General features: G+C 44.6%; 1 protein-coding gene across 4 annotated transcripts in view; it reads left to right on the top strand.

Annotated features, from left to right (window-relative positions):
- The window catches only part of SCFD2 (sec1 family domain containing 2), a 430,084-nt gene that overhangs the window by 371,045 nt on the left and 46,249 nt on the right, over positions 1–12,790 (top strand). For all 4 annotated transcript variants that reach the window (XR_014812421.1, XR_014812420.1, XR_014812419.1 and 1 more), the window contains exon 6: positions 8,210–8,355. Coding sequence is in view for 1 of the 4 variants with exons in the window: in XM_003482381.5 (XP_003482429.3) it covers positions 8,210–8,355 (146 nt within the window). In the remaining 3 variants the exon portion in view is untranslated. The remainder of the gene's footprint in view (positions 1–8,209; positions 8,356–12,790) is intronic.

Here is a 12,790-nt window from a genome sequence, read left to right as displayed (position 1 = left end):
TGATGTTGTCAACATCTGGGCCAGAAGAAGGATGAGGAGGCCTTCTGTGGGTGACTTGGGTCCCGATAAGAAAGGAGCCTCTTCACCAAAGAACCTACTCACAGAACGGAAACAAACTCATGGATACGGAGAACAGACTTGTGGCCAAGAGGGAGGAGGAGGGAGTGGGATGGACTGGGAGTTTGGGGTTAGTAGTGTTATACTGAGGATAGATAAGCAATGAGCTCCTACTCTACGACACAGGGAACCATAGCCAATCCCTTGTGATGGAACATGATGGAAGATATTACGAGAAAGGGAATGTATATCTACATATGACTGGGTCACTTTGCTATACAGCAGAGATGGACAGAACATTGCAAATAAACTATTAAAAAAAAAATTTTAAAAAGGAGTTCCCATTGTGGCTCAATGGTAAGGAACCCAACTAGTATCCATGAGGACACAGGTTCAATCCCTGGCCTCCCTGAGTGGGTTAAGGATCCAGCGTTACTGTGAGCTGTGGTGTATGTCACAGACGTGGCTAGGATCCCGCATTGCTGTGGCTGTGGTGTAGGCTGGCAGCTGCAGCTCCGATTCAACCCCTAGCCTTGGGAACTCCCATATGCTACATGTGCAACCAAAGTTAAATTTAAAAAATAAAAATTTTAAATTTATCCTATGAAATCAGATTGTTATGATCATTATACAACTACAGATGTGATAAATGAGTAATAAAAAAAATTTTTTTAATTTAAATTTAAAAACATTTAGGGAGTTCCCGTCAAGGCTCAGCACAAATGAATCCAACTAGTATCCATGGGGATGTGGGTTCGATCCCTGGCCTTACTCAGTGGGTCGGGGATCCTTCGTTGCCAGTGGACTGTGGTGTAGGTTGCAGACATGGCTTGAATCCTGCATTGCTGTGGCTGTGGCGTAGGCCGGCAGCCGTAACTCCGATTTGACCCCTAGCCTGGGAACTTCCATCTGCCTCGGGTGCAGCCCTAAAAAAACAAAAATTAATAAATAAATAAAATTAATTAATTAATTAAAAAAATAAAATTTAAAAAAATTTCAAAAGAGCCTCTTGCCCAGGCTCCAGTGGGATTCCTTGACCCTAGCTCTTCCCATTCAGATGTGAAGGGCCTTTACAACTGAGAGGAGAATGCGATCGCTAAATAAGGGGATATTCAAATCGTGTTCCAGCCATGCCTCTCAGCTTCTCCAGCCGTGTGTGTGTGTGTGTGTGTGTGTGTGTGTGTGTGTGTGTGTGTGTGTGTGTGTGTGTGTCTCAGAGGGCCTTAGACGAGTGCTACTTAAGTGCTAATCCAGACGGAGGCTGTAGACACAGCAGCTTCCTGATAGAAGATGCTCCAATCTCCTGAAAACTTAAGAAATAAAACCAAACTTCTGGAAGCCAGGGGCTTTTGAAAAGGTTCTTCATGTACCGGAGAGGTTCAAGCCTGGCCCGTAAGAGAAGCAAACAGAAGAGAAGGGCTGGGCCGGCGGGAGTGAGTCATGCAGCCTCATTCCAGCCCCCCAGGAGGATCAGGAAACCTTTCATCCTTCTCTCCATTCACCTGTTGTCACTGGGAACGCGGGTCCCTCCAGTGCCCAGAGCCAAGGACACCACTCTTCTCCCTCTGCTGAAGTGAAATGACTTCAGTAAGAGGAGACAGAGAGAGGGGAGTGAGGGAGGGCAGACTCAGACACAGGAGCCCTATTCTGTTGCTCCAAGGAGTAACTGGAGCCCTGCCCAAGAGATCCCCAGGCCCTCGGAGAAAGAAATTTGCAGGTGCATGCGTCATCCCCCATTTTAGACCAACACAGAGGTGCCCTGGGGGGCTGGGGGGGGGGGTCTCTCTTATCAAGAAGTAGGCAACCGAAGTACACAGATTGCGCTTGGCCAAAGGCTAGGATCAGCTTCTGGCTTATTATCTATTTAACTAAATGGATTAAATGAGAATTGACTGGAATTGCACACTTAGCGTTCCCTTACAAAACACCGTTATCTCGTAAGCTGGCTTAATGGAACAGGCAGTCGGGGGCTTATTAGAAGTAACTGAATACAGCGCCTTACAGGGCAGACATTCAGTGGAGGGTGTGCAGCAGGCCTGGGAGAGCCCACACCTTGTGTGGCCACAGAGGACGGGCCTGGGGTACAACTGAAAGCCACACTGTTAGCACCTGCCCCCAGGGACAGGCCCGGGTCTTCCCCAGAAGAAAGGCCTTTGCATTCACTCTGTTTTAAAAGCATTTCATTGTTATTAAAGGTGAACCAAGTGCTTTACTGATCTCTCCTGTAGGTGGTCTCAGCACATATGAAAGAGCAGGGCAGGGAGTTCCCTTGTGGCTCAGTGGGTTAAGGATCTAGTATTGTCACTGCTATGGCTCTGGTTACTGTTGTGGCATGGGTTGATCGCTGGCTTGGGAACTTCTACATGCTGGGAGCACAGGACATCAGTGGCCTCTCCAGGTGCTCTACCTGTCTAGTACTTTCGGAAGTGGAGGGAAGGGAGGGGAGGAAAGGGGAAGGGAGGGAGGTAGGGAGGGATGGGGGGAGGGAGAAAGGAGGGAGGGGGGAAGGGGGAAAGGGGGAGGGAGAGTGGGGAGGGGGAAGGAGAGTGGGGGAGGGCAGAAGGGGGGGGGGAGGGAGTGGTTAACGGGACCACCTTTGGAGTTAGGCTGCAGGGTTTACATCTTAGCTTCACTGCTGACTACTTGAGTGGCCATGTGTGGCTTCACTACTCTATGGCTCCGTCACCCCATCTGTAAAATGAGGGTGATAATGGTACCGACCTCATTGGGGTCCTGTGGAGATTAAATGAGCTAAGGGGTACAAACGTCTTAGAATAGTCCCTGGCATATATGGTTATATTAGTGAACTTTCAAGGGTTCTAGCTATTACACAGAAGAGAATTCATCCTGTTTCAGAGCTTTGGCACCCACGGCTCCTCTAGCTATTTCTTGCAGCATGAGTTTGGAATGGGTTGTGTTCACAGAGGAGGCTCCACCTGGTGGGAGGCAGTGTGCGTGGAGGAGGTCAGGGCTGTGATGAGAAGGACATGTGGTACCTTGACTTTGCTGGAGGTGGTGGTGTCATCTGGCTCATCATTTATCTTCTCTGATTCTCATTTCTGCGTGTCTATGTATGTGTCTGGGGTGGCGGCGGGCGGGGGAGGGGTTATTACAGGCATTGGGTAAATGAATGTAAACCCTGCTTTTGGTGAAGGCTGTTATAATTAGGAAAATGCCCAGAGATGATGAAAATGAGACCCCTTTGGCCTGGCATCGCAGAGACATGTACATTGTCAGCAATGTACGTGTCTTGCTTTGAGAATAAGAGACCTGGCAGGAAGGGTTGGTGGTTTGGACAGAAGTTGCCCTTGTACAGTTGGTTTGAACAAAGGAGAGACTTGACTGGTTTTCAGGAAAGTTTTAATCTTTTTTTTTTTTTTTTTTTTGCTTTTTTGCTTTTTTTAGGGCCACATTGTGGCATATGGAAGTTCACAGGCCAGGGGTCGAATTGGAGCTGTAGCCGCTGGCCTGCACCACAGCCACAGCAACATGGGATCCAAACCCTGTCTGTGACCTATACCACAGCTCACGGCAATGCCAGATCCTTAACCCACTGAATACTAGTTGGATTCATTTCCACTGCACCACAATGGGAACTCTGGGAAAGTTTTAATGTATTTGTTAATTTAGTGCCTTTTTGTTTTGTTTTGTTTTTTTGTTTTTTTGTCTTTTTGCTATTTCTTTGGGCCGCTCCCACGGCATATGGAGGTTCCCAGGCTAGGGGTCTAATCGGAGCTGTAGCCACTGGCCTACGCCAGAGCCACAGCAACACGGGATTCGAGTTGTGTCTGCAACCTATACCACAGCTCACGGCAACGCCGGATCGTTAACCCACTGAGCAAGGGCAGGGACCGAATCCGCAACCTCATGGTTCCTAGTCGGATTCGTTAACCACTGCGCCATGACAGGAACTCCAATTTAGTGCTTTTTTTGTCCAACAATTGCTTTGACAGTCTTAGTTTTCTGTTGAGTTCAATTTACTTATAATCTGTAAATGTTTCTGTCAAACAATCTCCTCCATAGCTGACCAAACTCTTTGGAATTACACAGCCTTTGCTTAAACTAAGTCCAATGGATAATACACAATTTCCATGTATAATTTATAATTTGCAGTACTCTGTACCCCAGTAGATGCTTCTATTCCACTCTGCCTAATAGGTGAACATGATAGGCCTCATTTTCAAACAATTGAAAGGGACCATGTGAAAAAATGGATGAATCTTTCTGTTCTATAGATGATGAATAACTTTAAAATTTAGATTGTTAGCTGAATTGTGGGTTTATTTTTTTTATTTTATTTATTTATTTTTTTGGCTTTTTGCCTTTTCTAGGGCCACACCCGTGGCATATGGAGGTTCCCAGGTTAGGGGTCTAATCGGAGCTGTAGCCACTGGCCTTCGCCAGAGCCACAGCAACGCAGGATCTGAGCCGCGTCTGCAACCTATACCACAGCTCAAGGTAACGCAGGATCCCCAACCCACTGAGCAAGGCCAGGGATCGAACCCGCAACCTCATGGTTTCTAGTCAGATTCGTTAATCACTGAGCCACGATGGGAACTCCAAATTGTGTTTTAGAAACACTGAAACACCATGCATGTGTTTTAGAAAAATTGAAACATAGCCGTTTCTGCTGTGGTACATCCGGTTAAGGATACAGCATTGCCGCAGCTGTGGGGTAGGTTGCAGCTGCAGCTCAGATTCCATCCTTGGCCCAGAAACTTCCATATGCTGTGGGCATGACTGAAATAAGACAAAGGAAAAAAAGAAAAATTTAAACACTGTGCACTAGAACTAGTAATGCTTTCTTCTTGTTTTCATACCTTTTTTTAAATTTGAGAAAGCGTATGTAATATACAAAACCTAGATATAATTGATATAATTTCCCATATAGTAAGTGGCTCAGCCTAAGAATTTAAGGAAAGAGGCCACATGAAGGAGGGAGAAGCTGCAAAAACTTCTACACCCACAACTAGAAGCATCAGTCATAATAGTCAAAATGTTGAAACACCCAAATATCCGTCAACTGATACATGGATATATAAAATGTGGTATAGCCATACACTGAGTATTAGTCAAAATAAAAAGAAATGAAGCTCTTCAGAAAACTAAAAATAAAATTACCATTTGATCCAGCCATCTTGCTCCTGGGCATCCATCCAGACAAAACCATGACTCAAAAAGACACATGTACGCCAATGTTCATTGCAGCACTATATACAATAGCCAAGACATGGAAACAACCTAAATGCCCATTTGACAGAGGAGTGGATAAAGACGATGTACATATACACAATGGAATATTACTCAGCCATTAAAAGGAAAGAAATAATGGCATTTGCAGCAACATGGATGGACCTAGAAATTATCCTGCTAAGTGAAGTCAGTCAGACAATGAGACACCAACATCAAATGCTTTCACTTACATGTGGAATCTGAAAAAGGACATAATGAACTTCTTTGCAGGACAGATGCTGACTCACAGACTTTGAAAAACTTATGGTTTCCTAATGAGACGGGTTGGGAGTGGGAAATACACTGAGGGTTTGGGATGGGAATCCTATAAAATTTAGTTGTGATAATTGATGTACACTTATAAATGTAATAAAATTCATTGAGTAATTTAAAAATTAAAAAAAAATAAATAGAATTCAAATAAAAAATTAAATATATATATATGTGTTTAGAAAGAAATGAAGTCCTGATACAGGCTACAACTTGGATTGGCTCTGAAAACATTATGCTAAGTGAAATCAGCCAATCACAAAAGATTGTATATTCTCCGATTCCATTTATATGAAATATCCAGCATAGGGAAATCTATAGAGACAGAAAGCAGGTTAGTGCTGCCAGAGCCTGGGGGTAGGGGGAAAGGGGAGTGACCGTTACCAGGTATGGAGCTGTTTTTTCCTTTTCCTTTTCCTCTTAGGGTTGCACCTGCAGCATATGGAAGTTCCCAGGCTAGGGGTTGATTCAGAGCTGCAGCCACAGCTGCTGGCCTACACCATAGCCACAGCAATGCTGGATCCCAGGTGCATCTTCAACCCACACCACAGCTCACAACAGCACTGGATCCTTAACCCACTGAGCGAGGTCAGGGATCTAACCCACATCTTCTTGGATAATAATCAGGGTCCTAACCTGCTGAGCCGTAACGGGAACTCCTGGAGTTTCTTCTTGATGCAATAAAAATGTTCTAAAATTGATTGTGGTGGTAATGATTGTACCACTGTGTATAAATATTAAAAGCTGTTGAATTGTACACTTGAAATGGGATAAGTGTATGGTGTATGAATTGTATCTTAATAAAGCTGTTCTGAGAAAAAGCATACAGGCTGCCTGTGGTTGAATCACCTGGCAGCTCTGATTTCCTGTGACAAGGACATGGGTGTACTGAGAAGGTATCCCTGGCTGCGTGGTCAGGAAGTAGAGAAGTGAGGTGGGGCAGAAGGCAAAGCACAGAGAAGGGACATTCACGAGTGAGTTACTATTGAAGGCAGCTGGGGCTCCAGTCCTGGTGCCCCCAAAATCCTGTCTTCCCCCCTCACTGCCAGTGATGAAAAAGCTGTGTTCTTTCTTTCTTTTCCTTTTTTTTTTTTTTTTTTTCTTTTTAGGGCCACACATGTTGCATATGGAAGTTCCCAGGCTAGGGGTTCAAATTGTAGCTACAGCCGCTGACCTGCACCACAGCCACGGCAATGTGGGATCTCTGATCTGTCTGCAGCCTACACCACAGCTCACAGCAATGCCAGATCCTTAACCCACTGAGCGAGGCCAGGGATTGAACCTGAATCCTCATGGATGCTAGTCAGATTCATTTCCACTGAGCCACACGGGAACTCCTGTGCCATTTCTAAGTGCTGACTCCCACACTTCTAACCAGAGAAAGTCCTCAGACAGGAGCACAGAGACATAGAGACGGAGACAGACATGCAGGTACTTGAGGCAGGAAGCAGTTACAGGACACAAGAAATATCCTCCAAACCTATTGGCGACTCAGTCCAGGGTGACCAAGGGAATATAGCTGGACATTGAGTATGTGCTGATGGGAATGTCCCTTAGTCTTCCTATAGCTCTGCTCCCTCATCCTTAAAATGGGGGAAATAATAGCTCCTCTCTTTTAAGGGTGACATGAGGATTGGCAGATTCATGTATCTGTAGTATTTCAACAGTCAAAAACAGACTCATCCTGGAATTCCTGTCATGGTGCAGTGGAAACAAACCCGACTAGCATCCATGAGGATCCAGGTTCGATCCCTGACCTCACTCAGTGGGTTAAAGATCCGGCGTTGCCATGAACTGTGGTGTAGGTCACAGACGAGACTTGAGTCTGGCGTTGCTGTGGCTGTGGTGTAGGCGGGCAGCTGCAGCTCCAATTCGACCCCTAGCCTGGGAACTTGCATGTGCCACAAGTGTGGTCCTAAAAAGTGAAAAAAAAAAAAAAAAGGAGAAAGAAAGAAAAAAACAACAGACTCATCTTGAATCTTTCTCGATTTTTTGAACTTCTGACTTATCCACGATCATTCCTCTTCTGAATGAGCATCTAACAAGGCAGAGAATAAACCCATCTAATGTAAGTTTCAGAAAGAGATAGCATCACTGCCGAGAGCCATCTCCTTATTAGGGCCCCTTTGTGTCTGATCAGCTTTGAACGGCTGCCTTTTGAAATAAGCCACGTGCTTTGTTCGCACATTAGACAGAAGCTCATCCCAGCAAGTTCGGCTGTTGGTGCACCTCTGTGATCTTTCTCATTCTTGCTGTTATACTTTGTGCAATCTGTTGGTGGGATTCAAGTGAGATCAGTTCATCACAGTACTCGCTTGTACTTCCCTTTGTGTCTCCTTGTGTTTTCCCAAAGCTCTATTCTGAAGGTAGGAGACCCCAGGGAGCTTTCCTTTTGTGGAACTTCAGCATTGAAGGGGTTGGTGCCAGTGGCTATGATCCAGGCAATTCTAAGTTTTACTTCTGTCAAAGGGATTTATACTCAATATGTTTCATTGCTCAAGGATGATTGAAACAGCCCGGTTGGTGAAGAGCCAGGGGAAATAAGGTTTAAAAAAAAAAATCAACTGTGTTACATAGGGCACAACCTGTCATGATTAAAACTCAATTTAAAGATTCGTTCACCCACGAAAATATCTCTGGATTGTTTCAGGCTGTGACTCTGCAATTAACCTGACATTGCCCAAATCCAAAAGCGCTGTGGATGAACTCTTCACTTCTCTTCGAGATATTGCTGGAGCTCGGAGTCTCATGAAACAGTTTAAGTCTGTATATGTTCCTGGAAATCATACCCACCAGGCAAGTACACATGTTTCAAAGTAACCATCTAATCTGTGATGTGTTTTTAGGATTCTGAGACTAAAGGAAAAGGTTCCATTTTAACCTCTGTAAAGTGAAGGATTTGTTCAAGATGAAATCCAAGTCCATTTCCAGTCCAAATTCTGGGTTTCCCTGAGTCTGAAACCTTCCCAGTTCATTTGTACCACAGGCTTGATGCAGTGAGATGAGCACTGGACTAGGGACCAGTACTGGCTTATAACTGGCACACGCCTGCTCTGTAACTTTAGGCAAGTCCCTGAGATGAAGGCGTGGCCTGAGACAATGCCCATGTTTCTGGATCTAAGAACAGTAAAAGTACCTAATAATGTTATGGCAAGGAAAAAAGCTCACAACAGCAAAAAAAATGGTATTTAAAATGCCCCCACCAGAGTTCCCATGGTGGCTTAGTGGAAACGAGTCTGACTAGCATCCATGAGGACACAGGTTTGATCCCTGCCCTCACTCACTGGGTTAAGGATCCAGTGTTGCCATGAGCTGTGGTGTAGGTCGCAGACACAGCTTGGATCCCATGTTGCTGTGGCTGTGGTGTAGGCTGGCAGCTGTAGCTCCGATTTGACTCCTAGCCTGGGAACTTCCATATGGCACAGGCGCAGCCCTAGAAAGACAAAAACAAAAAGGCAACTCAAAAAACAGAAACAGACTCATAGTCAGAGAACAGACTTGTGACTGCCAAGGTGGAGGGGGAGTGGGGATGGGTTGGCGTGGGAGCTGGGGATTAGCAGATGCAAACTATTATATATAGACCATTCTATATATAAATAGCAAAGTCCTATTGTATAGCACAGGGAACTATAGTCAATATAGTGCAATAAACTGTAACGGGAAGAAATTAACAAACAGATGAATACATAAATAAATAAATAAAATGCCCCCACCACTTTCTAATTGGATGTTTTGACCAGACAGTAGGAAGATGGTATGAGAACTCCAGGTTAAAGGGGTAATTTCTCTATCAAAACTCAGTGGGAGAGGAGGCACAGCAAGACCCGCAGGGAAGCTGAGGGTGTGAAGGAGGGCTGATGCCATTGAGGCTGGGCAGTCTCTGTTGGACACAGAGGAGACAGAGCTCAGGTTCCTGGGGGCCAAAGACGACCTTTCAAGGAAGAACAGTTGTTCTCAGAAAAGGTCATTAGAACAGAAAAAAATCATTAGGTTTTGCTGTGGAAGGTGTGAAGGCATCTTCTCTTCCATTTCCCCATGAATATGCAATAAAATGCACTCTTGTTTTCTATAACTTTTTGGAGAGTTGAATGGCATGATGAGGGGTGCTGACTCTTTAAGGTGGGTATTTAGATAAGGACTAAGTTTACCCACTACAGCCCAGCAAAATCCAGATTCTTCTTCCCATATCTTCGTAGAGTAGCTGACATTTGAAGAGTCAACCTGCATTTTATTTTTCCTTTGATCCTCATGACAAGCAGGCCAGAGAGGTATTATTATCTCAAGACCCAGAAAGGCCACAGGGACTTGCCACAGGCTCACAGGTGGCCAGGACCAGATGCCAGGTCTTTGCTGCCAACATAAAACCCCCTCCCTCGCTATACCAAGGTTGTCACGAAGGCTCTAGAAGTACTGATTGATGGTGCTGATGGGTATCTGAAATCACCCCCTGAGATACAAATGACCTTAGAAATTGGCACTCAACTCAGGAACATAAATCCTCATCCTTTGTTAAATGATCTGAGAGCATCACTGTCAAAAAATACAAGTAAAAATCACCCAGATAATTAATCAGTAGCAGTTTTGTCATTAAAAAGTTCCCAATTTTGGAATCCCCATTGTGGCACAGCAGAATCAAATCCAACTAGTATCCATGCGGACACAGGTTTGATCCCTGACCTCGGTCAGTGGGTTAAGGATCCAGCGTTGCCCTGAGCAGTGGTGTAGGTCGCAGATGCAGCTCAGATCCTGCATTGCTGTGACTGTGGTGTAGGCCAGCAGCCGTAGCTCCAATTTGACCCCTAGCCTGGGAACTTCCATATGCTGCAGGTGCAGCCCTAAAATAAAAAGTTCCCAATCTTAACTGCAGTAGTATGGACGAGTTCTAGAAGATACGATTGAACTGGTGATATATGCAATTTAGACCAAAGGATGTCAAGACGCAAGTGGCTACTATCATTGGCAAGAGGAAAATAAACCACTGAATAACGAGGTCTTGGAGTTGCCTGATGGTCCAATGGTTAAGGATCCAGGTTGTTACTGCTACGGCTCAGGTCACTGCTGTGGTGTCCAGGGTGCCATGGGTGTGGCCAAAAAATTTAAAAAAATCAAATTAATTAATGAGGTCTTTTCAGTTTTATGATCATCACGGTAACTAATTTGGGCAACTTCACATAAACATGTCATAGCTGGAAATCTCAGGCATGGTAAGGACAATGGTAAGTTTCCTAGACTTTATCTCCCTGCAGGCAGCACGGTCATTTCTCCAGACCTCAGAACTCTCTCCTGCAGCCGTCACCTTTGAAAGGGTGAAAGAGGACCTTTGCATATCCTTCCCTTGTAGGGAATCCATAGCTTCAGAACATTCACCGAGCATCCAAAATTCCAGCGAGCGGGAAGTAGGGGGCAGGGAGAGAAGTATATGTATATTTTGAGGGGATTAGACAAATAATGATATAGACGCATAGTGACATGCTGTGCAACCATACAGATAGGTGGGGGACTTGGCAAGGATTATATTTGAATCCTTGTCTCAGGATCTGCTTGGAGAAGTCAAACAAAACCAGAAGTTCATCCATGATCGATTGCGTGAAAAAAAGTTGGAGATCGTTCTGTAAAACGTCATTCTATTTTTGTTTAAAAAATAATAAAATACAAAGTGTATGGTATGCATATTTAATAAGTCTTAAACACTTTAGGAAAAAATTTGTCATGGTTACCTTCTGGAGAACAGGAAGGGTTGGCTAGACAAGGAGGAACTCTGGCTTTTTGCTCTATATTTACATGGAAGAGAAAGAGCTTTTGATGGAATTTTGGATAAGGTTTACCTGTTAGGGTTTTTTAGCACTTCTTTTTAATTTAAAGAAGTTTTCACTCACAGGTGTAAGCCCTATGAGGACAAGGATTTTGATCTGGTTTGTCCACTGCCATATACTCTGTGCCTAGAATGGTATCTTGTACCTGTAGTGGATGCTTGATAAGTATTTGTTGGATGCACATTTTTTTGACTTTCAAGTACATTCTAATGGAAATTATCTTTTTATTGATGTAGAGTTGATTTACAGTGTTATGTTAATTTCTGCTGTACAGCAAAGCGATTCAGTTATATGGACATATAGGTACATGTATTTTAAAAATATTCTTCTCCATTATGATTTATCATAGGATATTGAATATAATTCCCTGTGCTATACAGTAGGACTTTGTTGTTTACCCATTCTTTACATAAGAGTTTGCACCTGCTAATCCCAACCTCCCACTCCATCCTTCCCCCAACCCCTCCTGTTGGGTGCATCCTGAATGCAGGACATATAGCTTTATCATATATTAGAGGATTTGGGGGGACAAAAATGTGTGTCAACAAAAGGACAAATGTGCAGGCTAGAAAGAGTCCAGCTGTGTCTAGCTTTGAAGATGGACCTTGGCTGGGCAACTCTCTGTCCACCCATTCTCACAATTTGGTCCTCAGCCCAGTAGCTCCAGGAAACATTTGTACTGTTTGTCTAGCCCCATGTCATTTCCTTACAGAATCTCCTTAGGATGTCCTGGACTCCCTGAGATGCCCAGGAAAGCACTAGACCTGCTCTTCGGGGGTTCCTTTTCCACCTCTGACTGCTCCTGCATATCTGTGCTCTCTTCCCTGGATCCTTCTTTTCAGGGTACCTCTCTCCTGCTCTGATGCCAATGAGTTGGCACTCAAAGCCACGTCTGTTTCCCGTGCTAGCACTAGAAGCACCTCTTATTTAACCTTCAACCTTTAGCCCTTTAGAAAAAGTGTCAGTCACAGCTCAGGTGCAGAAAGCAGACACCACTCTCATCATTTCAAGGAGAACATGATTTCATACAAAGAATTAGGTACATATCAAATCTCTGGAGAAGCCGGAAGAGTAGGATCTAGACTAGGTCTCCAGAAGCAAGCCCAGAACCTCACCACACACCAAGGAAACCAGTAGCTCTGCCACAACTAGGATCGGGGGCATGATGGGGACCATGAAGCTGCCACTGAAGCTCTTGGCTTGGAGCTGGAGACAGCTGCTGTGTTTGCTTACCAGGGTAAATACACAATCCAACCAAAGCTTGCCACCTAGTGGGTGGGTGGGTGGATGGATGGTTGGGTGCATAGATGGATGGATGGATGGATGGGTGAGTGGATCCTGGACTGAAGATCTTATCCAGAAGGCATTTCCTTTTGTTCTTAATTCTTAGTGAGAGGGAGGTTAGCACCTAAGTTAAT

Source organism: Sus scrofa, chromosome 8, assembly GCF_054392235.1.
Source record: "Sus scrofa isolate SSC_HxYL_T2T_F1_AM1 chromosome 8, Sscrofa_HxYL_maternal_Yorkshire_Landrace_v2.0, whole genome shotgun sequence".
In the NCBI taxonomy this organism is placed as follows: Eukaryota; Metazoa; Chordata; class Mammalia; order Artiodactyla; family Suidae; genus Sus; species Sus scrofa.
Note: the sequence above shows the minus strand (reverse complement) of the source record. Positions and strands in the feature narration are given on the sequence as shown.